This window comes from Drosophila hydei, unplaced genomic scaffold, assembly GCF_003285905.1.
Source record: "Drosophila hydei strain 15085-1641.00,03,60 unplaced genomic scaffold, DhydRS2 tig00000211-arrow-pilon, whole genome shotgun sequence".
In the NCBI taxonomy this organism is placed as follows: domain Eukaryota; kingdom Metazoa; phylum Arthropoda; class Insecta; order Diptera; family Drosophilidae; genus Drosophila; species Drosophila hydei.
Genome location: NW_022045685.1, coordinates 2,616,787 through 2,640,970, shown reverse-complemented (window position 1 = coordinate 2,640,970; position 24,184 = coordinate 2,616,787). Strand labels below are relative to the sequence as shown.

The 24,184-nt window shown below is 42.2% G+C and overlaps 8 protein-coding genes across 8 annotated transcripts in view; 4 read left to right on the top strand and 4 right to left on the bottom strand.

Annotated features, from left to right (window-relative positions):
- LOC111598420 overlaps nt 1-3,624 on the top strand; it is a 39,036-nt gene extending 35,412 nt beyond the window's left edge. The window contains exon 8 of the mRNA XM_023313660.2: nt 3,129-3,624. Within this exon, the coding sequence (XP_023169428.2) occupies nt 3,129-3,468 (340 nt within the window). The 3' untranslated portion in view covers nt 3,469-3,624. The remainder of the gene's footprint in view (nt 1-3,128) is intronic.
- Nucleotides 3,625-12,301: 8,677 nt separating this feature from the next.
- Nucleotides 12,302-12,886, bottom strand: LOC111601949. Its single transcript, XM_023318805.2, has one exon. It carries the CDS (start codon nt 12,799-12,801, stop codon nt 12,331-12,333), a length of 471 nt encoding a protein of 156 aa, XP_023174573.1. The 5' UTR covers nt 12,802-12,886; the 3' UTR covers nt 12,302-12,330.
- Nucleotides 12,887-13,288: 402 nt separating this feature from the next.
- Nucleotides 13,289-14,600, top strand: LOC111601914 (probable isoaspartyl peptidase/L-asparaginase CG7860). The gene has a single exon (XM_023318761.2). The coding sequence runs from the start codon at nt 13,565-13,567 to the stop codon at nt 14,552-14,554; it is 990 nt and encodes a 329-aa protein (XP_023174529.2). The 5' UTR covers nt 13,289-13,564; the 3' UTR covers nt 14,555-14,600.
- Nucleotides 14,601-14,772: 172 nt separating this feature from the next.
- On the bottom strand, nt 14,773-16,009 carry LOC111601917 (UPF0454 protein C12orf49 homolog). The gene is made up of 2 exons (XM_023318765.2): nt 15,690-16,009; nt 14,773-15,624 (listed from the first exon to the last, which is right to left on the bottom strand). The coding sequence occupies exons 1-2, from the start codon at nt 15,789-15,791 to the stop codon at nt 15,076-15,078; spliced, it is 651 nt and encodes a 216-aa protein (XP_023174533.1). The 5' UTR covers nt 15,792-16,009; the 3' UTR covers nt 14,773-15,075.
- A 165-nt stretch (nt 16,010-16,174) lies between these two features.
- Nucleotides 16,175-17,253, bottom strand: LOC111601960 (E3 SUMO-protein ligase NSE2). Its single transcript, XM_023318834.2, has 3 exons — nt 17,172-17,253; nt 16,847-17,103; nt 16,175-16,785 (listed from the first exon to the last, which is right to left on the bottom strand). Exons 2-3 carry the CDS (start codon nt 16,926-16,928, stop codon nt 16,190-16,192), a joined length of 678 nt encoding a protein of 225 aa, XP_023174602.2. The 5' UTR covers nt 16,929-17,103; nt 17,172-17,253; the 3' UTR covers nt 16,175-16,189.
- A 134-nt stretch (nt 17,254-17,387) lies between these two features.
- Nucleotides 17,388-19,128, top strand: LOC111601955 (dnaJ homolog subfamily C member 25 homolog). Its single transcript, XM_023318819.2, has one exon. The coding sequence runs from the start codon at nt 17,667-17,669 to the stop codon at nt 18,690-18,692; it is 1,026 nt and encodes a 341-aa protein (XP_023174587.1). The 5' UTR covers nt 17,388-17,666; the 3' UTR covers nt 18,693-19,128.
- A 72-nt stretch (nt 19,129-19,200) lies between these two features.
- Nucleotides 19,201-21,585, bottom strand: LOC111601956 (zinc finger protein squeeze). The gene has a single exon (XM_023318820.2). The coding sequence runs from the start codon at nt 21,420-21,422 to the stop codon at nt 19,551-19,553; it is 1,872 nt and encodes a 623-aa protein (XP_023174588.2). The 5' UTR covers nt 21,423-21,585; the 3' UTR covers nt 19,201-19,550.
- Nucleotides 21,586-21,855: 270 nt separating this feature from the next.
- LOC111601954 (DALR anticodon-binding domain-containing protein 3) lies at nt 21,856-23,553 on the top strand. The gene is made up of 3 exons (XM_023318818.2): nt 21,856-22,790; nt 22,864-23,182; nt 23,249-23,553. Exons 1-3 carry the CDS (start codon nt 22,036-22,038, stop codon nt 23,534-23,536), a joined length of 1,362 nt encoding a protein of 453 aa, XP_023174586.2. The 5' UTR covers nt 21,856-22,035; the 3' UTR covers nt 23,537-23,553.
- The last annotated feature ends 631 nt before the right edge of the window (nt 23,554-24,184 follow it).

The window sequence follows — 24,184 nt, the reverse complement described above, 5'->3', positions numbered from 1 at the left end:
GCAGACGCAGGCGATGGGGCAGGCTCGTGTGCGATTTTGTTATCTACGCACGAGGCTTTTAATTTTTCATAAATGTATTTCTCAGCTCTGGCTTTTTGTTGTTGGTGTTTTCTTAATTGAAAGCCAACTTTGCCAGGCACCTACGCCCACTCACACACGCTCTCCCACCCACATACATACACACACACACACACATGGGCAGCTGGCGTTTCCTGCAGTGAGAGCTTCCGATTGCCGCTGGCAAGTTTTATATTCAATTAAAAAAAGCAGCAAAAAAAATAAAAAACGAGAAAAGCGAGAAAATAAGGAGAGAAGCGAAACAAAACGAGTAGATGGAAAACGCAAAAGCAACAGCAACAGCCCCACCGCCACCACCATTGCCAACAACAACAACGGCAACAACAATATTGGCAATCGCTATAAAAATTGCTTGAACAAGCGGCATATGCTGCTAGTCCGGGGCGTCCAATGGAGGGCACATGTTGGTGGCCACATTGATGGCCCGACACGGACAGCGGTCGCGTCTATCTGGAACAGGTTGATGCCGCACTCGCTCCACATCACTCCGGCAGGCAGGCAGTCAGTCAACCATATGCACAGCTCTCGACGGTCTCCCGAATCTCAGCCAATGTCCAACAATGGCGACGTTGTGGTCAGAGCAAAAAGAAGAGCAGCAGCAGCAGCAGCAAAAGCATCAAAAAAAAATCGCACGTTTTAATGAGAAAAGTTTAATTTTGTTAAACTTTCATTTTGAAAAATATCTGCGCAGGCACAACAGCAGCAGCAGCAGCAGCAGCATCAGCAGCGGCAGATCGAGCTCTGAGCTCTTAGGACTCAGGGCTAGGGCACTAGGAGGAGCTGGCAAAGAAAACAATAAGCAGGCAGAGCGGAGCAAAGCGCCTGGACCGTTGCTAACTAAAAGCCATGTTAAAACGCACAAAAACAACATGAGCGCTGGCACAGAGACACACAGTGTTACATGGCCGAAGCGTGGCCGCATTGGGCGGTTCAGGTTGTAGTGGGTGGACGGGTGCCTGATGAGTGGATGCGGCATCAAAGTGCCAACAGCATATACTATATATACTGGCGGCAGGGGCACAAAACTTCCATAATGAAGTTATGTGCTGATAGCATCGCACTTTGTCAGCATTGCCCCACGCATTTAGATGGGTATCTGGTTGGCATCGGGTTGGCTGGCTACAAATGCTACATGCGCCACTGAGCGAGGCCCAACCACCCATGGGACCAGCGGCCATCAAGCGTGCACCATTATAATTCCCATTTTATATCAGCATTATTTTTTATGTCATTTTTAATGAAATCAAAATACAAGCTCTCATAATTTCAAACCTAATTGAGCCAAGCAAATGCTTTTCACATACCACAATGGGATATATGAGCGGAGAGCAAGCGACATGCCAGATAATGAGAGTTATTAGCCAAGTTTGTAAGTTCCAAACTTGGCCAGAGTCATGCTTTGAGCCTGCTTTCAATTTCCAGTTTTGGGCTGTGGCAAAACGATCCGTAAGTTTTAGAGATGATATACCTGTTCTCCTCTATAAGCCAAACGCTTCCAGCAAATCTTGGGCCAAGTTCAAAGCTCACACCAAGCAGTCGAAAACAATTTAGTGTCATGTAGGCCTAAAGTTTCTAGCCAAGTGTTGAATTCATCAGTTTCATTTAACTATTACTTCATAAAAACTTAATCTTAAGTTGTTTATGAACTCAACTTAGGTTGAGGCAACTTAGCTAATCGCTTTTACTAGAGAGCAAACAAAGCCAAATTCAACTAAAGCTGGCAACATGCTTTTGGAGTAAATTAAAGTTGCAACTGGAATATAGTTTGGAATGGGATTTGTAGAGGGGCAACATTGCATTATGTTGCAGGCAGGCAGGCAGGTGGGTGGCTGGTTGGTTGGTTCGAACTCTTTCGCACCCACATTCGTTTAACTCTCTCAATAACTCATCTGCATGTTGTGAAACTGAAAGCGAAGTTGGTCGTATGCAGTTCGCTGCTATTATGATCACACTTCGGACCATGTGCAGGTGTCTCGACGTAGGTGTGAGCCAATTGCTAAATAAGATTGAAGACTGAAACGGGTCTGAGGCGCAGCTGAGCGGGTTGAGCTAAAGCCAAACTGAATAGCAGCTGCTGCAAAACTATTTCTCGCACAATTGTACGAAGTTTTTAATTAGTGTGAATGACTTTCAACATTGAGCTCCCAGCTGTGAATGTGGCAGAAAGCCAGAGCATGAGCACGAGCAGTAGCAGAAGCAGGAACAGGCACGGCACCGGAAGCAGCCTGGCCTGGCCCAGGCGTTAAACTGTTTGCATGAAATGCTTGAAAATGCGTGTTAGAATGATGAAACGCCGCCTGCCGAGCTGCCAAACAGAAGCCCAAAGCGTGAGGCGTGAGCGAGAGTGGAAAACGTTTGACTATGCACCAGTAGAAATCCGTACCATTTTCTTTTGCCATCGTCCAATTGTTCGACACCTGCGAAAGGCAATTTAGTGCGAGTGTGAAACTGAGCATTGTGCGGGCAATTCCAAGTTAGAGAAGTTTTAGGTTGCTCTACAAACTATTCGTAGCAATTTCATGTTATTTGCACCCACAAAGGCTCAACTATGCTAATGATAGGCAATTGTACTTACTACCGATTAGTGGCCGAGTTATCGAAAGAATCGCAATTGATGTCAATAAGACCAAACTGCACTTACTTCTGTTTGGTCGAACATTTATCGATCATAATTATCTAATAACAGTGAATTTATCGAAAAACATCTGCAATTAATCGATAAAATGTCGATCGACAACCGCTGACTGTTCAGTTATCGGTCAAATATTTAATGTGAAATTGAAAAACTAGTAATCGATAACAGTTATCGCACCACTATCTAAACTATAATCGAAAAACTATTAATCGATAACAGTTATCGCACAACTATCAAAAAGGTAATCGAAAAACGATTAATCGATAACCAATACCGAAAAAAAATCTCAATAATTTTTTCGAGAAACTTCAATCGATAACACATATCCATACAATTATCGCAGAAACATCTGCATTCTTATCTTGAAGTTATCGCTATCGAAAACTTGATAATTTCTCTTTCTGGCAACTTACAGACCCGACGTCTACATCCTGACCGTCACCCAGATGCTGCAATATATGACCGAGCCCAAGGAGCTACGCGATGTCAACCAGATCGAGTCGTGGAAGTGTGACAAGAGCGTCGCCGTTGCGTCCAAGCCGTGCAACATTTGGCAAACTTGCGCGTTGCCCTTCAAGATACCCGAACAGAATCTGACAGATACTCGCTACATGGAGACGTGCCGCGAGTGCCCCAACGTTTATCCCTGGCTAGGCGATGCCGGCGGTACGGGCATCTCGGGGCGTGACAACTACAACTTCCCCGTCAACAAAAACGAACCGGCAGAAGAAGATGAGGCTGAGCAAAGAAAGTAGAGCCTTTTGTCAGCGCATTTCTCTAAGATGATGCCTTCTCCGCCAGCTATCTATTCCCACTATTTCTATATAGTCCACATGTTCATTATCTGTTCCAAACTCTCATTAATTTCGTGCACAAATGCACGTCACGATGATGCAATAATGAGCAATTCTTTTATTTCCTTCTGCTTTTTTTTTTATCCTCATTTCTTTACCTGATTTCGACAACTTTTGTAGACTGTAAGCAAAATTGTAACAAATTGTTCTTAGTTTTAATATATATATTCTCTGTATTAATAAATACACAATTTTTTTTTAAACAAAAGATATTTATTGAAATGTGATTGGAGCTATCGATACTTCGTGCTCCGCTGTCGCCTCACGGCGAAACTGCGTTCATTACTCAGCCGAGTAGCGAGAGATCCGCAATCCCAAATTTTGCCAGCGAAATCAACTACAACTATGACCATGTATTTAAAACCGAAATTAGACGCGACGGCACCGAAGGCAGCGCCCAAAGGTCGGCGGGTAACAAACAAACAAACAAAAAAAAAACAGCAACAACAAAAAATAAAACAAAAAGTAAAAAATTCGGCAAAACTTTTACAATTTCAACCGGGAGAAAAACACGTGCAAAGCGTCAAAGAGAAGATGCCACGCGGATGATGAGGGCGACATCGCAGGTGAGTGTGTAATACCACACTGCACCACAAAGCCACCCACCCACACACACATACACAGCGAACGGCAAACGGCATTATGTGTGCTACACAGAGAGACAACTTTTTCGCTTTTAATTAGGCATTTTGTGAATTGGCAAAACAATTTTAGTTACAATAATGGAGTCTAATTTCTAAAATATGCGTATTTAATGTTGCTTGCAGATCTTATTTCGGGTCATTGCTAAACAATTCTTTTGTTACAGGGTAACAGGCAGTTTGGCAAACATTTGCCGGAGAGTCCACGATATGCGTTCGCATCGCTTTGCAAAAGTTTTGTTTTTTGAAACGAAACTACAAACACAAGCAAACACGCGCGTTTCACACACTCAAATACATAAGCCACACACACCCACATACTCACATATATATATATATATATATATATATATATATATATATATATATATATATATCTTTATATATAAATATATAAAAATGGGACATGAAAGCGCATTCATTGCTGCTGTTTGCTTAGAACAAGTGTGTGTGTGTGTGTGTATGTGAGCGAGCTTGTGTGTTCGTGTTTATGTGTGTGTGTGTGCGTGTTTTTTCGCCAACTTCAGCTCAAAATGAATGAATAAAGTTAGTCGGACAAATTGCATTTTCCGAAAATATTATCCCAAACAAGTAATTGAAAATTTGTTGGTGGTATTTATGCTCGCATCGGAGATACGAGTTCCCGACTACTCGAAGATGAGGTTAGATAGATTTTAAGGTGAGATATAGATAAAGATATAGATATAGATATAGATATAGATATAGATATAGATATAGATATAGATATAGATATAGATATAGATATAGATATAGATATAGATATAGATATAGATATAGATATAGATATAGATATAGATATAGATATAGATATAGATATAGATATAGATATAGAAATAGATATAGATATAGATATAGATATAGATATAGATATAGATATATAGATAGATATAGATATAGATATAGATATAGATATAGATATAGATATAGATATAGATAAAGATATAGATATAGATATAGATATAGATATAGATATAGATATAGATATATATATATAGATATAGATATAGATATAGATATAGATATAGATATAGATATAGATATAGATATAGATATAGATATAGATATAGATATAGATATAGATATAGATATAGATATAGATATAGATATAGATATAGATATAGATATAGATATAGATATAGAATAGATATAGATATAGATATAGATATAGATATAGATATAGATAGATATAGATATAGATATAGATATAGATATAGATATAGATATAGATATAGATATAGATATAGATATAGATATAGATATAGATATAGATATAGATATAGATATAGATATAGATATAGATATAGATATAGATATAGATATAGATATAGATATAGATATAGATATAGATATAGATATAGATATAGATATAGATATAGATATAGATATAGATATAGATATAGATATAGATATAGATATAGATATAGATATAGATATAGATATAGATATAGATATAGATATAGATATAGATATAGATATAGATATAGATATAGATATAGATATAGATATAGATATAGATATAGATATAGATATAGAATAGATATAGATATAGATATAGATATAGATATAGATATAGATATAGATAAGATATAGATATAGATATAGATATAGATATAGATATAGATATAGATATAGATATAGATATAGATATAGATATAGATATAGATATAGATATAGATATAGATATAGATATAGATATAGATATAGATATAGATATAGATATAGATATAGATATAGATATAGATATAGATATAGATATAGATATAGATATAGATATAGATATAGATATAGATATAGAAATAGATATAGATATAGATATAGATATAGATATAAATATAGATATAGATATAGAGATTCATACGTCAGCGAAAAGGAAAATATTTGCGCTTAAATGCGAATGTCAAAAAAACAGAACGCGGAAGCGTCTTCCTCTTCTTCTCTTTAATCCTCCTTTCTTCTCCGCCATCTTCCGCAATGTCACGTGCGAGTGGGCGTGGCAAAGTGGGTTAATTGTTAAGCGGCGTGTGACTTTTTAAGCCACAACTCTCCAGCCACTCGTCAAGGCACACACGCAAGCACCTGCTCCTCACACACACACGCACTCATATTGCGCACATGTGACAAAAAAGTAATACGAATATGATGTCAAGAGCGTAATTATTGAATTACTTTGCACACGCAGCCACTCAGGTGTGACTCGTAAAAAAGTAAAGGTGGCGCATGTACGTGGTAATATTATGCAATATAAAGTGCCAACTTGTAAATGTGTAAAATGCCAGTTACAACTGAATGTGGGCGGGCCGCAGAGGGGCGACCTGTGTCAGTTGGCAACAAAAACCAAAACAAAACTACAGCAGCAACAGCAGCGGCAGCAACAACAATTGCAATAACAAGATACAACAAGAAGGGAAAAAAAGGCGGCTATGTCCAACATGCTGCCACCAGCAGGGGGCAGCAGCCGCGCTAACTGTAACGGTAACTGGCAAACGCACGACACGTTCACGGCCAGCAGAATCTCACACACACACACACACACCTACACTCGCACTCGCAGTCGCATTCACATTCGCTTATGTGGTTAAAGTAGTGGCAAAAGTAGTAGCCAACACGCAAAATATAAAAAACAAACCGTTAGGAATGTGCGCAGTGCACAAAACTCGACTTTAAGTACCCTGTACAATGGTAGATCGTGTGTAGCTGTAGGCCAGATACGATATGCTATAGATAGCCTCCATGCTTACGGAGCATGTAAAGAGCTGAATCAATGACTCCTTTTCAATTAGCAGAGCTCCATCATTCACTCAAATCCTTATCCATATCAACCAGTTGCCCTAAAGCCTAAACTGGTTGTAACTATGAATAATGTATAATCTAATTAGGCACGGCCAAACATAGCACGGATGTAGTTGCTCCATTGAAGCGTTTTACATGAGTCGAAACAACAAACTGAATCAAAAATACATTTATTGTTTTTTGTTTTTTTTTTTTCAGCTATCTGTGAACATGCATAATTACATTAATATATTATTTATTGTTTAAAACGGATCATGTATGCCAAAGCTAAATACGCCACACAAACTCTGCTCCACATAGAGTACAAAAAAAGTACGCAGCATACCGCTAGCCATATGTGTGTGTGGGTGAGTGTTTTTTTCTTTAACCAACTTTGTGTGTGTGTGTGTGTGTGTGTGTCAGCAAGTGTGTGTATTTGCAGCGCGTGCCTTTTGGCGTCCATGTGGTAACACACATTTATACCACCAACCAACCAGCACACCCCCACACACACACCCACACACAGAGTGCACGCTCACCTATGCATAGAAAGAAATGTTTGCCTTAAATTACCGCCAGGCACACTTGCCTCTCCGCTCGCCAACTTTATACATGTTTTTTTGTTTGTGTGAGTGTGCGTGTGTGTGCCTGTGCAGCCGTGAGTCGCAAAACTTTGTCATTTAGTTAGGTGTAAGTTAGTTTTTGGCTTAGCAACGCCAACAGTAATACTAAAACACTTTAAACAGTTGCCATGGGGTCGCAGGATTCAGGCTGAAGGAGTTGTATGGAGAGAGTTTGCGTAATTTAGTGCAGTTGCAGAATGTGCGTACGTGTAGCATAAGACGCACACACACACACACACAGAGACGCTCGGGGTTAGAGTTGACTTTCCGTTAAATCAAATAAACAGCTTGACGAAGCATTTGAAGAAATGACTTCAAATATGAGAACAGTTAAAAATTGTGTTTTGTGCGCACACGACGGTACAGTGGTACTTGAAAACAAGAACTTTTGCTACCCTAAAAGCTTAAAATATGTAAACATAATTAACCAAAATTCTCATTTATGGGTGCAATTATTTTAGCAGACATTTTGTAATTTAAGAAACACTTGGCAATAGCTTAGCGTAGGGGCGGGAGGTGGATGAATTAAAGATATGAGAGAGAGGAAGAGAGAGAGATAAAGATGGAGGGTGGGAGAGAACGAGAGAGAGAGAGAGAGAGAGAGAGAGAGAGAGATAGAGAGAAAGCAAGAGAGAGGGAAAGAAAGGAAAAGAGAGAGAGAGAGAATGAAATTACAGAGAGAGATAGAAAAAGAATGAGGGAGACAAAAAATAGATAGAAAAATTTATAGAGAGAGACACAAAGAGGGGGAAAGGGAGAGTGAGAAATAAATAGAAAGAGAGAAATAGAAAGCGAAAGAGAAAGAAAGAGATAGAGAGAAGAGAGAATGAATAAACAAGGGAAAATATATGCTAAACAAATTAAAATTAAATTAAATTAATTAAAGTATTATTAAAAAGCCCATGCAAAAGAGAAATTTGAATCCATGAGAATCGCATAGAAGCGTACGAATTAAGAATATATACAGTTGTATATTGCACAGTCTTTTTTCCCAGACTAAACAAACAAGCCAACTAGACTTCTCATACCTCCTCTCCCTCTCCACACCCCCCTCTCCCTCTTCATCTCCATCTCCCTCTCCCTCTCTCTCTCTCTCTTCTGTATCTTAACAAACAACTAATTGTCGAAGTGAGTCACTCTTTAAATGCTTATATACTCGCATATACTGAATATGCTTGTATGGCCATGCACATGTTTGTGCTGGTACATAAGTAGAGCTCGAGCTGTACTCGAGCGTATTCCGCATCGATACATCTTAATGGCTGCCAACACTCATTAATGAGCTTTAATCGAATGATTAATTTCTTGAGAGCTGGCTGCTCTATTATGGGCATTTGAATAGCTGTCCGCGGGACTCGCAATCGCCCCATGAGTAGTTGCTACCTTACACTCAATGCCAAAACACTCGAATAGAAAACAGAACTCTTTGGGCCACACTGATTATTTTCTACTTTGTGACTGGCAGCAACAGCTCGGCGAGTGGGTGGCGTGGCACGGCATGGCTTGGCTTGGCTTGATTTGAATTGCTCTGATGGCATGTTAAGCAAGAGAAAATCGATTAACATGGCTTTAATGGTCGCCCAACTCACTTGGCAATTGCAACAGCATGTTGACAAGAGCGCGAAAAACTTCTTGCGCAGCGCCCACCTATATCAGCTGGCAGCGGTGTATGTGAATGAGCAACTGGGGTTCCGGATGTACCCACGACCGAACAGCGCCCCAGCAGCTCCATCAGGAAGTTGCTTTTGACTTCGCGCGTGCCGCGTGAGCCCGATTAAAGGTATTAATTGTGACAGATTTACGCATTCATTGTCTTGGGCGTGGCCCCTCCCCCACTCACCTCCCACACCCGCCTTGTCGCCCTGGCAAAAATTCAAATTTCGATGCTGTTAATGATGAGGGCAGGTGCCCTCAACCTTCGCAGCTCTAAGTTGTTTCAGTGAAATCGATTTTCTTTTAAAGCTTGCCTTTAAGAGGGTTGGTCCAATAACTACATTTGAATAGAAATAAAACAACTTATAAGCAATTGAATATATACTCAATCAATCCTTGGCTCACTGATTGGAATGTCTACTCCATAGCTGACACGCTTACAGATGTATTGTGAAGCAGCATCGCCTGATGGCAGCTTAATTACATATTAACTTAAACAACTGCATACTCGCCAATTATATGAGTATTCACTGAATTACGTATACGCAATGTGGCCACAATTTTGCTGTCAGTGCGCATCATTTAGTTAAATTTGAGTTGAGTGAACGAGCCACAACCACAGATAAATTTGTTATAAACAATAAATTGCGAAATTATGTGATTATTGTAAAATGCAAATGCAAATATCAACGTAATGAGCTCCATGCAAAAACAGACGAGTGCCTGTGAGTGGGTACTTGTCTTTAACAGCCACAAGGGCCACAAGAGCCATGCTTCTCAATTAAGTTTTTTATTCTAGCTGTCAAATTGTAAAACAAATTTAGCAAATCCCATTCGTGGTTAACCTTTGAATGAGCCTGCAGCAGCCATACAACAAATTCTCATAATTCTTTAGCTCTGTAGACCGAACTGCCAGACTAGAAGATATCCTGCTTGGGCTGCCGTTGCTGCTATGGAAAACTAACTGATGAATAACTTTTGTTGTAAATGGACTCTACTAATGATATATGCTGAGATTGACAATGACGTCAGCTGTGTGCCTTAGCCATAGCACAAGTCTTTAGTATTGGAAATGCAGGTGCAGGGCTAGTTGCCTTGATTAAGAATTTATGTACTTTAAGATGCCTGCCCCGTCTTCAACTGTCTGTTACATGCACGTTCACAAAATTATCATACTCCAAATTCCCATTTTCAATGGGTGCAGGGCATAGGCAGTATGAACAGTCTCTCAGACCAACAACATTTTTGTCAAGCTTCTTTGACTTTGACTTGTAAAACTTCTACAAATTCCTTTGTTCGAAATCATTTTTTTTGTTCACAATATTTTCTTTTGATAAATTTCAATTTTTTAATGAAATTAATTAAATGAAATTGAATTATCTATCGCATTCAAATTAGTACAAAATGCAATTTCTTAAATTCATAAAAAAAATTCATATTTATACTATATAACTAAATTAATTTGAATTATTAATAAAATTTTGTTCATGGCGTCTCTTCGTAATTCATGGCAATTAAGCAAACATTTGCACTGACAATTTGGATGCCATTAAAATTGAATTTGGCGTAGTCATAAAATTTACTTTTGCCTGTTTTGTTGAGTAACATTTATTTCGGCAACAAGTCGACAATAAAACACTCTGAAGAGCTTTTAAAGCGAATCAATTATAGTAGTCGGATTAGATCTTTTTTTTTTAATTATTATAGTTTTTATCAATTATTTAAATCGCAGCTATTTGATTAAGCTTTCTGATACACATATGCTTAATATTTCCACAAATTTATTATGCTGTACGGCAAAGTTTATATGCCGCATATTCTCTTAAACACTGCTCGAGCATACCCTGCTTCAGGCCAGGTCAGTTGAGTCAATGGATGTTGGCCTTAAGCTCCCCGTGCCCCAGTTACCCAAATAGGTAAACATAGCCTTAATCACGATGGACAACTGTACGAATTGTTGCACACGATGACACGGCTCATAAGCAGGTACCATGCACCATGCAACATGTACTATGTATCTTGTACCATGTACCAAGTACCAAGTACCATGTACCATCGTTGCCCGGCTGCATGCATGTCCGTTCATAAACGTGCAGGATTCCCAGCTTATGTGTAGTTTGATGTAGATTGCCTTCGACTTTGGCTACGGCAACGGCTATGGCAACGGCAACGAAAGTTTAGCGCATTGCAAATGAAGCATCGCTTCATGAATGAGCCATAAGCAAGTATGCATATACATACGTGTGTGTGTGGGTCGTGTTTATGCAGCTCATTGTTGCTGTTGCTGTTGCTGTTGCTGTTGCTGTTGTTGAAAAGCGCAGTCCATGCCGACACCCCGAGCAATGCAAATATATGCACAAGTGGATATAAGTACATGCAAGCTAGCGTCAGCAGCCATTGACGAGGCTATTCGAGTTGTTATGGTCGACAGTATTGGGACGAGAGATGCAGGCTGTTGCAGCTGTCGTCGTTGGGTGTTGAAATGCAATTGGCCCGAGTCTGTTTGGCGCTCTGAATAAACAGCAGGATGCATCAAAGAAACCCAGCACGCAATGCCAAATGACCAAAGTCTAGTCGGGCACAAACAGCATACACCCACCGAGGGCTCGACGGCAGCATGGCAGGAAGCTTTGGGCCTTGAGGTTATTTCAAACGCGCTGCAGCGGGACAATTCGTCAAACACAGTCAAGTGAGCAGCCTTAAACCTGCAGCACGCTGCCACGCCTCACCTCATATGCAGGGCGTGGGCGTGGGTGTGGGTGTGAGCGTGCACGCCTCGCTGCATTTACCATGTCAACAGTGTTAAGCAGCAGCCGCCGCATGGCCATGGCACAGGACATTTGCTCGTCATAGTCAGGCAAAAAGTTCAGCCACATGGAAAAATGACCGCATCACTCGAAAGGCAATTAAAAGCGAGCTGCAATCGCAGCTTCAATCGGATTGAAATTCATTTGACGGTAAACACACCATATATGTATGCCAATATACATATAAAACATGAATACATTAATTAAAAATTAGAGCGGATCGGATGAGATGAGGGCTAAATGCCTAAGCTAATCAGGCGACTGCGACTTATCGAACTCCTCAATGCGATTCTCCAATTTGTCTACTTCTAGCCACATTAGCGAGGCCTCATGCCACGGCGGTGGCGGATCCGCATTGATTGTCTCCATCAGCTTTTCGAGACGTGTGCGGTCCAAGTCGATGGACATCTTGCGCCGTTGGAACATAACAGCACGCAAGTTATCCATCTGGGAGTCGGACGATGAGCGCTTGACTCCAGTTTTAACAGTCTGGCATGCCTTATTCCTGGTGGTGCACTTGTCCGTCTCGCTGGCCACCTCCAAGGTCATATCTGGCCATTTCTGTTGCTGCTGATATGTGGTCTTGGGCCGGGCGAATTTCCGTGGCTGCGGCACATTGTCTAGGCTACGTATTTTGAAATCCTCTGTTTGTGTGCCCACCGAGACGGACGCTTGAAATGAATCCTTCGATTCGGACTTAACGGACTTAATTGCTTCCATCGCAATCTATATGAGACGAGCCTATTATTAATTCTCTATTCGAAGCAGACCTCAAAAATATTTTTATTTTTTTTTATTTCTGTTAGTTACGGTTCAGCAAGGCAGACAGACAGATCGGTTTGTTTCCATTTCCCGTCCAGGAAGCGGGCAACATAAAATCCATGGCTACCCAATGCTCAACTAACCCCATATCTAAGTCTAAGTGCCTGCTTAGCCAGAGCAAATCAAAATAAAAATATTTAATTTTATTTGTGTACTCAATAATCATTTTCCTTCTCGGCTGTCGGCTTAACAGAGTTTTTCATTTGGCTTGGATTGATCGGCCGCTTCTGAAACATCGTCGAGAGCGATAAATGCAGAGCCGAAGTTAACTGTTGATAGCCTTAGAGAGTTGAAACTGATTAATCAGCAAATACTTGACTTCAAGTCAACTTTACAAAGTCAAAGAGAACTAAGTCAAAGAAAATGAAAAATTCGAGATATTTTGCTGTGATCAGAATGATCGAGCTGAACACGAAGCTCTTCCCATGACACACGCAGATCTGGATTGAACTGATAACGTGAGCTGTTGTAATAGCAGTAGCAATATATATGCCGTAACTTGAGTTATGCGTCAATAAAGATAAGGTTCGACCGGATAAGTAAGCGTCTGCAACAAGAGTAATTCCTAGAACACAATCAGATCGCTGCTTTAAAGCAGCAGCCAGTAGCGAGTGAAGCACTTAGTCGTGAAGTAGCATACAAAGGAGTTGGAAGCAACAAAATGCCACAGCCAGTAATCTTGATACATGGCGGAGCGGGAGACATTAGCGACGACCTCGTTGAGGGCAAGTTCCTGGGCATCAAGGCCGCGCTGCGAGCTGCTTGGGAGCATCTTGAGCCGGCGAACGGCAAGTCGTCAGGCAGTGCACTTGATGCCGTTGAGGCTGCTGTGCGATCCATGGAGCAGAATGCCGCATTCAATGCGGGCTACGGCTCCAGTCTGAACACCGCCGGCTGTGTGGAAATGGATGCCAGCTTAATGGAGGGGCGTGAGATGCGTGCGGGCTGTGTTACACTGCTGACAGATGTTATGCATCCGATTACGGTGGCACGCCGGTTGATGGAGAAGCGACGTCATGTCTTCCTGGGCGGTCAGGCGGCCCAGGAGTTGGCGTTAAGCACCGGTAGTGAAAAGCTGCCAGCTGGCGCCCTTGTCACGGAAAGTGCTCGAGAGGCATTGCGTGAGTATTTGGAGCAAGAAGCTCAAGGCTTAGAAAACAACTTTGCGAGCAGCCGGATGGATGATGTACGCACCGATCAAAGGGGCGATACCGTAGGAGCCGTTGCCATGGATGCGAACGGGCTTATTGTGGCGGGTACCTCGACTGGCGGCATCACCGGCAAATGGCCGGGCCGCATTGGCGACACTCCGCTGCTTGGATGCGGCAACTATGCTGATAATACTGTGGGCGGGGTTTCCTGTACTGGCCAAGGTGAGACCATAATGCGATACAATCTAGCACAGCGCATATTGGGCGCCATACAACAGCAGGGACTCACTGCTCAAGCGGCCAGTGAACAGGAATGCAAAAGGATGACTGAACGCATCGGTGGCACAGGCGGCGCCATAATCATTGATCACAAGGGTGATATGGGCATTAGTTGGTCTACACCGCGCATGGCCTGGGGTTACGTGCGCGACGGCATCATTCATTATGGCATCAACCACAACGAAGTATTTCAGGAGCCATTGGTGGTCAGGAAACAATAGTTATGCAACTCCTCCTCAGCATTTGATTTGAATAAATAACTTTTAATAAAGCAAAAAAATAATTGTATCTAAATGTATATATAAACAATAAAGGTATATATGTATGTACAGTATTATGCACTTAAAATTATCTTAGCCCATATCTATATTAACTATATATATATATATATATAAATTCTAGAAAATTGTTCATAACTTCGAGACTGAAGTGCGGATTCCTTGTACTTGGCAACTAAAGATATAAATTATGTCATAAACCTGAGAAAAAAAAATGAAAAATCGAGCATTAATCGGTCTGCAGACGCCTCAACCTGCTTTATATTGCTCCCATCATGGCGAATTTTACTAAAAACTAATTGTCGCAGTGCCACTTAATCATGTAATTAATCTGACCTATTTGCACTTAATTTAGACAATCGAAGAAATTGTCCATAACGTTTACAGTTAATTAATGCAACTTTATGCTTATAACATTCTACTGAAACTTGACAGATATTGCAAACGATCTTTGTAGCCTATGACTAACCCTGACCACCCCTGGGTGCCACCTCGCGCTGCGACTCGTGCGCTTCGGTGGTGCCATAGCAGTATTTGGCTGCCTCATTGCGGTACTTGTTCTCGTGCTCGACAGAATGTGAGTTGGTGCGGCACTTGACCAGGCACAGCTCAAAGTGATCCACAACGCTGGCATAGATATATTTCTGTGTATCTTGCGCCTGCAGCACTTGCTCCAGCAGGGATCGCTTGTTCGGATGGAGGCAGCAGGAGACACAGTACTCATAGACGCCGCAACAGTGCGATGTGGTATTGCAACTGTAGCAGCTATAATAGCTAATGCCGGCCAACTCCACGTTACAGCAGCCATTGACAAGCATCTGCTCGCGTAAGCATACGAAGCCTCGCTCATCCGCCAGCAGCTTCCGTCCCTGCACCGAGTTTCGACAACGTAAGTCCGGATCTTTCGTGCGATTGAGATGTTCTTCGGGAGGCAACAGTTGTTGCTTCCATAGTAGCGGTCGTGTCCGTTGTGGTTTATACTCATCATAATGCAGCGCACTAAAGGCTCCCTTCTGTTGGGCATTCACCAGAGTGATACGAATCAATTATTGATAGTAATTCATGTTGTATGACTTACCTGATCAAAGAGGTTGCCGAATATGTAAAGAATAGCTAGCAGTACTAGAATTATATAAATAATGCGTCGTCTTAGCAATCGTGTGAGTGCGGCTGGCCACATCGTATGCGTATGCGGACATGGGCATCGGCATCATTGCCAGCGTTGTTTCCAGGCAGTTAGTTTCGTCAAAGCTCAAAGCGATGCCGTTTGTGCTGCTGCTGTAGTTCAGCCTCCCAATTACTTAAACGCTGCATGCGCATTTGCTTTTCGAGTCTCTAACAAAGTACTTTGCGAATATTTGCAATTTGTTTTGGGCCAAACAGCTGTGCACAGCGTTGCCACAAGGCGCAGTGAATGAAATGAACGATTACACCTCATGAGACTTATCGGTTGCGATAAGACAATCGAAATAAATTCATTTTAAAAACAAATATTATTGAATGACTAACATTAGCTAAGCTCTAGTTTTTTATATTCTTATATTTAACAACTTAACTAAATAAATAAATGAATCTTTCTTATTCTTCTTCTGATGAAGAATCAGATAATTCCTGTTCAGCTTTGTACGCTCTTATTTTGTCCCGCAAAGCCATGTCAGGCTCCAGATGGTTAGGCTGTATAAAACATTTACTCGCGCATCCCACTACTGGGCAACGTATACCACAATTGTCTTTTATAATGGCATTCACAGAATCTCTTTCATAGTGATGCCCGCATTTAATGTTTCGCACAGGATTCAACATCAATGCCTTGGACCAGGGATCAAACATTGAGACGACCTTGCCACCGGGCTCCATAACTTCGGCCACATCCTCATCATCAACGTTTGTTACATTCGATCCACCAAACGCGGAGTTCATTTGTTGTTTAAACTCTTTGTACTCGGTCGATAGTTTAACGTTAATTCGTTTCTTGTCTTCCTTTTCAAAAAATTCTGTACATTTTACATTTAACTGTTCAACTGTATCAGTTTCAGATAATGCCTTTTGCAAAGCATCATCTATGCGTTTCTGCTTGGTCTTCAAAGCAATTATACGTTCACCGATCTCCAGTCGGCCCTTCATTGTTTCATCAACCAATTTTTGTAAACTGTCGCGGAAACTGTCATCACAGCCTTAAAACAAATGCTTTGTATTCTAGATATGTATGAAACCTCATTAGATTTGTTTACTTACAGTTTTCCAATGACTTAATAAATTTGCTATTTTCAATAATGGTTTGTTTTACGTCTTCAAGGCTACTTAAAAACTCCATCATGTATATATATTAGCAAATACTACGTTCATTCAACTGCTGTTAACCCACTTGTTAATCTTCGGGACGCCGATTATTGGGTTTTGGATTTAGTTATCGGAACGTATCAATCGCTTTTGGGAGTTGAGCCAGAGCGTCGCTCAATCAGATCTGCGCGCTATTTTTTAAGCGACAGACCCTGAAACACAATATACACTAAAAAAAATTACTATTTTAAAATATATAATTATGCACTATTGTCCTTACCATCCCAATCTTGTAGGCTTTGCTTTATGAGTTTATGTGAAGACAAAATTCTTGTTTTTTCGCAATTATTAATCTAAAAATTATATATTTTTTGCAGTACTTGTACGTTTATATATTTTTACAATACCGATTCGGCCCTATAATTCAATTACAAGCAATAGTAATAGTAACCACTTGCTAGCCGGTGCAAAAGAAGAACTAGTTCACTGTGAAGCAGTGCGGAATCAATATGATTCCATTGGGACACCAATACAACTCTAGATAACAACAAAAACTGTTCAGAACGTTAAGAAACTTAGGTGAAAGTGCCAAAAGCCCCAACGCGCTAGCGTAGAAAGAACGTAGCGAAGAACTCGGTTTTACAGTTGCAAAGTAACCAGCATACTCATAAGGGCACAACTCTGCAGAGCTGTCAAAAAGTCAGACCCGAGCAAGGAGCAACAGCTGTTGCTTGCCACACACACAAACTCATACACCCAGGCACACAAGTACAAAATGCCACACAGACAGTCTCAAAGTTGGATTTACACCTGCCTATTGGTCAGTATCTTGCCCACGTTGTGCCTGGGCCTACTTGACGGTCTCTACTGCGGTAAAGAGAACTGTTACGATGTGCTCGGCGTCACACGCGAATCCTCAAAGTCGGAGATCGGCAAGGCCTATCGGCTACTGGCACGCAAATATCATCCGGATCTGCATCGTGGCGAGGAGGCCAAGGCGCTGGCAGAGGAGCAGTTTAAGCTAGTGGCCACTGCCTATGAGATACTGCGCGACGAGGAGTCCCGCACCGACTACGACTACATGCTGGATAACCCAGACGCATACTATGCGCATTATTATCGCTACTATCGACGACGTGTGGCCCCCAAAGTGGATGTGCGTGTGGTGATCGTAGTTACGCTGACCGTCATCTCTGTAATTCAGTACTACTCTGGCTGGCAGCGCTATGATGCTGCCATCAAATACTTTGCGACGGTGCCCAAGTATCGTAACAAGGCGCTGGACATAGCTCGAGATGAGATACAGGAGCGAGTGCACAATCGCAAGGGCAAGAATCGCAAGAGCTTATCGAAAACGGAGCAGAAGGAGGAAATCGAGCGGATCATACGCAAGGTTATTGAGGAGAAAATGGACGTGCAAGGTGGCTATGCGAAGCCAACGCTGTGGGATGTGCTATGGGTGCAGTTGCTCATCTGCCCGTACACGTTATTCAACTTCATTGCGTGGCACTCGCTGTGGTTCTGGCGCTATACGGTGCTCAAACAGCCGTACGGTCGGGAGCAGCAGCTCTATTTGATACGTCGTCACATGGGCATGGGTCAGCATCAATTCAATTCGCTAGAGGACAAACAGATCGAGGAGTATCTGCAGCTGGAGCTGTGGCAGCGCGACAATTTTATCGCGTGGAAGGCCGATCAGGACGAAGACATGAAAAAGAAACTGGCCGAGAATCCACGCTACAAAGCCTACAGACGGTATATGAAGAACCATGGGCCAGGGCGCATTACCTTTGAGGACTAGAGAGAGCGGCGTCTGTTGATGTTCAAGTTTTATTGTTCCATCTTGTCGCCATGGCCAATGTAATTTATTGTTTTATACGTTCTTTAATCTACAAGACATCAAAGTTTTTTATTTTCATTTTTTTTTTGTTTTTACAATTTTTTCGTGTTTAGGGCGAACTTTTGCAATAGCTTAAAAATAAATTATGTTAATAATTCTGTTAGCCATTGGATACTGCCCGCGGGGCAGCGATGGCCAAAACGTTGACCTCGCCACCAAACCGGTTCAAAAAACGTGCTTACTCGCGTTTCATCTTTCATCTTCCATCGGCCAGCGGAAACGTGCGATAAGCGAGAAAACGCGAAACCGAACAAACCGAGAACTTCCCTCTTTTTAAAAAAAGTTGTTAGCTCAATTGTCCGAATTTTATATAGCAAATATACAAATACTAACTATTAAATAAAAACTAAATATTTAAAATGAAAAATAAGTAAATGCTAATTGAAATTGAATTCTATCGTAATGTATACATAAATACGTGGCTAGCCTGACAAAATTTCAAATTTCGGAAATTTTTCAAACTCTATTACATTTAGAGGAGTTAGAATTCGGTATGGAATATTGGATATGGAGCACTCTGACGTGTATTGAAAGTGGAGCACCAAATGCGTATATTCAGTTGTGCTTCAGGCCATATCATAATCTGGATATTATAGTTTTTTCTTTTCTTTTCTTTTTGTTTTTAATATATGTTGGAAACCGTTGCCAACTCGACTTTATTTACACAGCTGATGAGCTCTATACTAATTTGTTTTGCATGCATGCTTAAGACCTAAAGGTGGGTTGGTGGATTGGGGAGGGAGTCGGGGGGTAGGGGTACTATTCCATCAAGTATTTGGTATCGCTGACAAGTTCGTCGGCATCGAGTAGATCGCTGACAAGCCCGTACGGCACCTTAACGTGTTGTACGCTCTGAAATTCGCTATCGTCCAGCTCCGTATCATGATAATCGTCCAGATTCTGCTCGGTGTCGTCCGCATCATCATCGTTGAACATAAAATCATTCGTGACAATGCACTCCTCCAGCACCTTGGCCTGCTCACCACCCGCCTGGTTTAGGTTGGTCATACCAATGCCAACGCTGACATTGTCATCATCATAGGAATCATCATCTCCAACAGCCAAGTCGCTGTTGTAACGCAAATGTTGCTGCTGTTGTTGTTGTTGTTGTCTTCGAAGCTGCTGCTCTTCCTGTTGTTTTTGTTGCAGCTGTTGCTGTTGCTGTTGCTGCTGCTGCTGCAGCTGTTGTTGTTGCTGCTGCTGCTTTTGTTGCTGCTGGCGCTTGCGCGTAGGCAATCGCTGTAACGTTGCCGTTGCCACCTCCACCTCTGGCTGGTGCTGTGCTAGATGCGTGGCGAGATAGGATTTCTTGGTGAATCCCTTGTCGCACTGCGTGCACTGGAACTGCTTTTTGCCCGTGTGTATGCGCCGATGCACGGAGAGCACATGAGCATAGGCGAATCCCTTGTTGCACACCTCGCAGATGTACGGCCGTTCGCCGGTGTGAATGCGTTCATGCTTCTTGCTGCTGCCAAAGTCGGAGAAGCGGCGATCGCAGTAATGGCAGCCGTACGGCTTTTGCCCGGTATGGACTCGCATGTGCCGGCGCAGCTCCACGTTTGAAATGAATGCCTTCTGGCACACCTCGCACGGATACGGACGCTCATTGTTGTGCCGTCGCATATGAGCATTGAGTGCGTGTTGATATTTGTATGTATTGCCGCAGATGTCGCAGATCTTGGACTCCGTGGTGCGGCGATTTCGCACTACCCCGCCGATATTGATGATTATGTTGTCTCCATTTCCGCTGCCATTGTTGTGGTTGCTGTAGTTGTTGTAGTTGTTGTAGTTGTTGCTGTTGCTGCTGTTGTTGTTGTTGACTGGAGCACACGAAGTCGTCTGTGTGTGCAAGTGCTCCTCATCGGGCAGCTTATAGTCATCATCTTCGTCCTGCTCCTGCTCCTGTTCCTGCTCCGGTTCCAATTCCTGCTCGTGATCGAACTCCTGCTCCAGCTCCATATCGTTGTCTTGCTCCGATTCAGAATGTCGCTGCTGCTGTAGCTGCTCCGTTTGCTCTGCAGCCCAATCGACGTCCAGTGCAATCATCTTGTCGTCCTCAGTGTCAGAGGCAATGGTGGTCACATCCTGCAGCACTAAAGCTGATGCTCCATTGTCTGGCTGAATCATTGATAGCGTCTCCACATCATCAGCCTCATCAACATCATCAACATCATCAACATCATCAATCTCATCAACGTTATGATCATCCTCATCTGGGTAATACTTAATTTTGTTGGCGGTTGGCTCAGCACCGAGACGCTTAACTCTGAGACTGGATGGCAACTTGAGATGCTGCGTTTGCTCCAGCTCCAGTTTATCAACATCCACAAGAAGAGTGGCCGAAGCTGCCGATTGGAATACCTTTTGAGCCTCCAGGCATTTCTGTTGGAAACGATAGGTGATGCTTAGCTCGTTTCGACATCCATGGCAGATCTTGTCGGGCAACTGTGAGAGGAGTGACCTCTCTAGCTGCAATGCACTGCAACTGCGTATTTTATCCACAATTTGCATATGAGGAGTCTCGAGATCCTGCCCATAAATTGAACAATATCCGGGCTCGGCGCGCAAACATATTAGACAAACAACGCCTAGATCCACAAGGCCCGAATTTGGGCCTAAATTACGCGGCATGGCTTAAAGTTTGTTATGAATGCTAAAAACATAACGTCCCGACTCGCACACACACACGTTCACACACATAGAAACATATACAAATATGGATACTATATTTTGTGTGTCTATTTTGTGCGTGTTGCTCTTTTCTGTTGTTAGTTCTTGTCAACCACAATCGATAGCTTGATAGTTCGTTCCTGATGATGATAAGCGCTGCTATCGATAAGAATATAGCAATGAACTATGACTCGTGACGTCATGACTTGATAATTTTCCAAATTCTTGTATTCCCGTTTGTTAAATGATACAAAGACTTGAAAAAATGTTATGAGCACTCAAGCCTTTCGTAATGTATGAAAATATTAATACATATAAGCCAAAAAACAATGGAATAAACAATATACTTTGCTAGAGATGTGTTTGCACTTGCAACTATTGTGAATTGCTATCGATAAGCAAGGCAGAATTAAATATTTTGAAAACTCACAGCAGGCGGCGAGATGTCATTTAATTACTAAAACTGTGGGGGTTTTGAACAGGACTGTAAAGTTCTTGAATATACTTTTATAAAAAATCTGGATTATTTCAAGGCGTTTGTCTCACGGTTGGATTGAATTTCTTCAAATACGACATGGACATGTCGCAAAACCCATTAACCAAGCTAACACACCAATTGATCAACCATTTCGCAAGCTATCCAGAGGACTCATATGCGGCACGTGCCACGCGCTACGGCGAGCTGATCCGCTATCAGAATGAGAACCTCGTCGATTGTGGTGATCTGAGTATTGCGGCAAGTAAGATAAACTGGGAATGCTTTTGCCAGAAACATGGACTGCAGTTGCGGATTCTAACGGAGCAGCTGCTACCCGATGAGAAGTCAAAGGAGGATCTGCTGGAACAAAGCAAACAATGGATATTCCCGCTGCAATCTGTCAAAAAGGTGCACAGGGAACGCTTCGCGCTGCGTTTCCATCGTGCTCCCATCATTATCAATGTCCTCAATTCCATACTAACAAAAGGCGAAAGTTACGGTAAGCATTCAAATCTGGAGGACGATGGGACGATCTTGCCGCCTAGTCTTTGCCTTACGCTCAACGAACGTTTTTCGGACCTGGAAGTGGGCAACACAAAAGAGCTGCATAAGTTCCGTGCCAAACAGCTGTATCTCATTGTGTGTCGCCTGCTGGCGTATGCCAACTGGCGTCTGGTTGAGCCACAGAATCAGACAGATGACACTTTGGTAGTCAGCGTCGAGTGCAACAATCTGCCACGTCGCACCTCTATCGACCTGCCGGAAAAGAAGATAGTGCGCATGGTGTGCGGCCCAGTGCTGGAGCCAACCAAAAAGACGGCCGCAACTTTGACCAGCGGCAGCTACATGGCGTAAGTAGACACTGCAGTGTAAGCGACCCACTTTATTAAGACGTTTTACTTTCATGTGCATTGCCGGTGGCAGACTGCGCTCCAATGACATGCTATTAATAGCCATGCATCGGCATGGCGTGCGCGACTGTGCCAAGCGAAATAACTTTGAGAGCCTGATGGAGCGTCTTGGCCATGCGGCTGTTATTGTGGATCTGTTCGAGGTACGACATAGCACGGGCGCCACTGTGGTGCGCAATGGCTTGGGCAGCTCTAAGGGCGCCAACTATATACTGTACAATTCCGCACGACTCGAAACATTACTGCGCACCTTTTCCGCACAGGTGGATGCGGGCGTCTATGAACCTTTGCCGCCCATAGAGAAAATCGATCTGAGTGTACTTGAAGATGAGGTGCGTTTGCCCCTACACGTATATCTAGGAGTATATTTACTAATGTTTATCTATATTTTTATGCAGCTCGACTGGCAGCTGATCTATGGGTATTTGCTCACCTTTCCGGAGGTGGTGGAGTCAACGCTAATTCACCTCGATCAAGGTCTGTGCGCCGTCCATTTGCTCGTTCGCTACATTGTCGACTTGGCTAGCTTATTCAGTCGCTACTATCGCAACAAACAAATACTCGTGCAGCAGCGAACGAATCTGATGCCCGTGCTCTATGCTCGCATCTATTTAGTCAAGGCGGTGCGAGAGGTGCTAAACGCAGCGCTGGCGTTGCTGGGCATCCAGCCCGTGGATTATATGTAAGACTCACAGACAGTTTTAACCTTTTGTATATTTAATGTACAAATGTTTTTGTAAATTTAACAACAATATTAACTATATATGAATAGGGCTTACGACTATGCTGATGCTGCACAAGGCAGCTTCAATAAAATGTTCTTTGCAATAAATACATGTATTTAGTTGTCCTGGCCAGGGGCCTATGCTAAGACATACAATATATGTATATATATATATATGGATCGTATTTAGTTTTGAATGGAACAAGAGCTTTAGCGCTATATATGTAATAGAAATTGTCAGGAAAATAATCATGCAAATATTGACATGAACTTAAATTAAAATTTAGATAAGTTAGGCTTATTTTAAAGTAGGAACAGATGGCCGAAAATGCGTCGCGAACTTATTTACAAACAAATTATAAAAAGAATAGAACTTAAAATAAAAAGACTATCCTAAGGAACAAGTTGTTTTCAATAGATATCAAGATAGACAGCGAATATACCCAATGATTGTGCCACATCTTCCTATCTCTCTCTCTCTCTCTTGACCTCCTCACTTGTCGCTTACTCGCTCTCATTCATTCGGCTGCAGCATTTCTAAAGTATTCATTTGGCATTTTGGCTAGCAAACACATTCACACACGCACGCACACTGATAGGAAACTTTAAG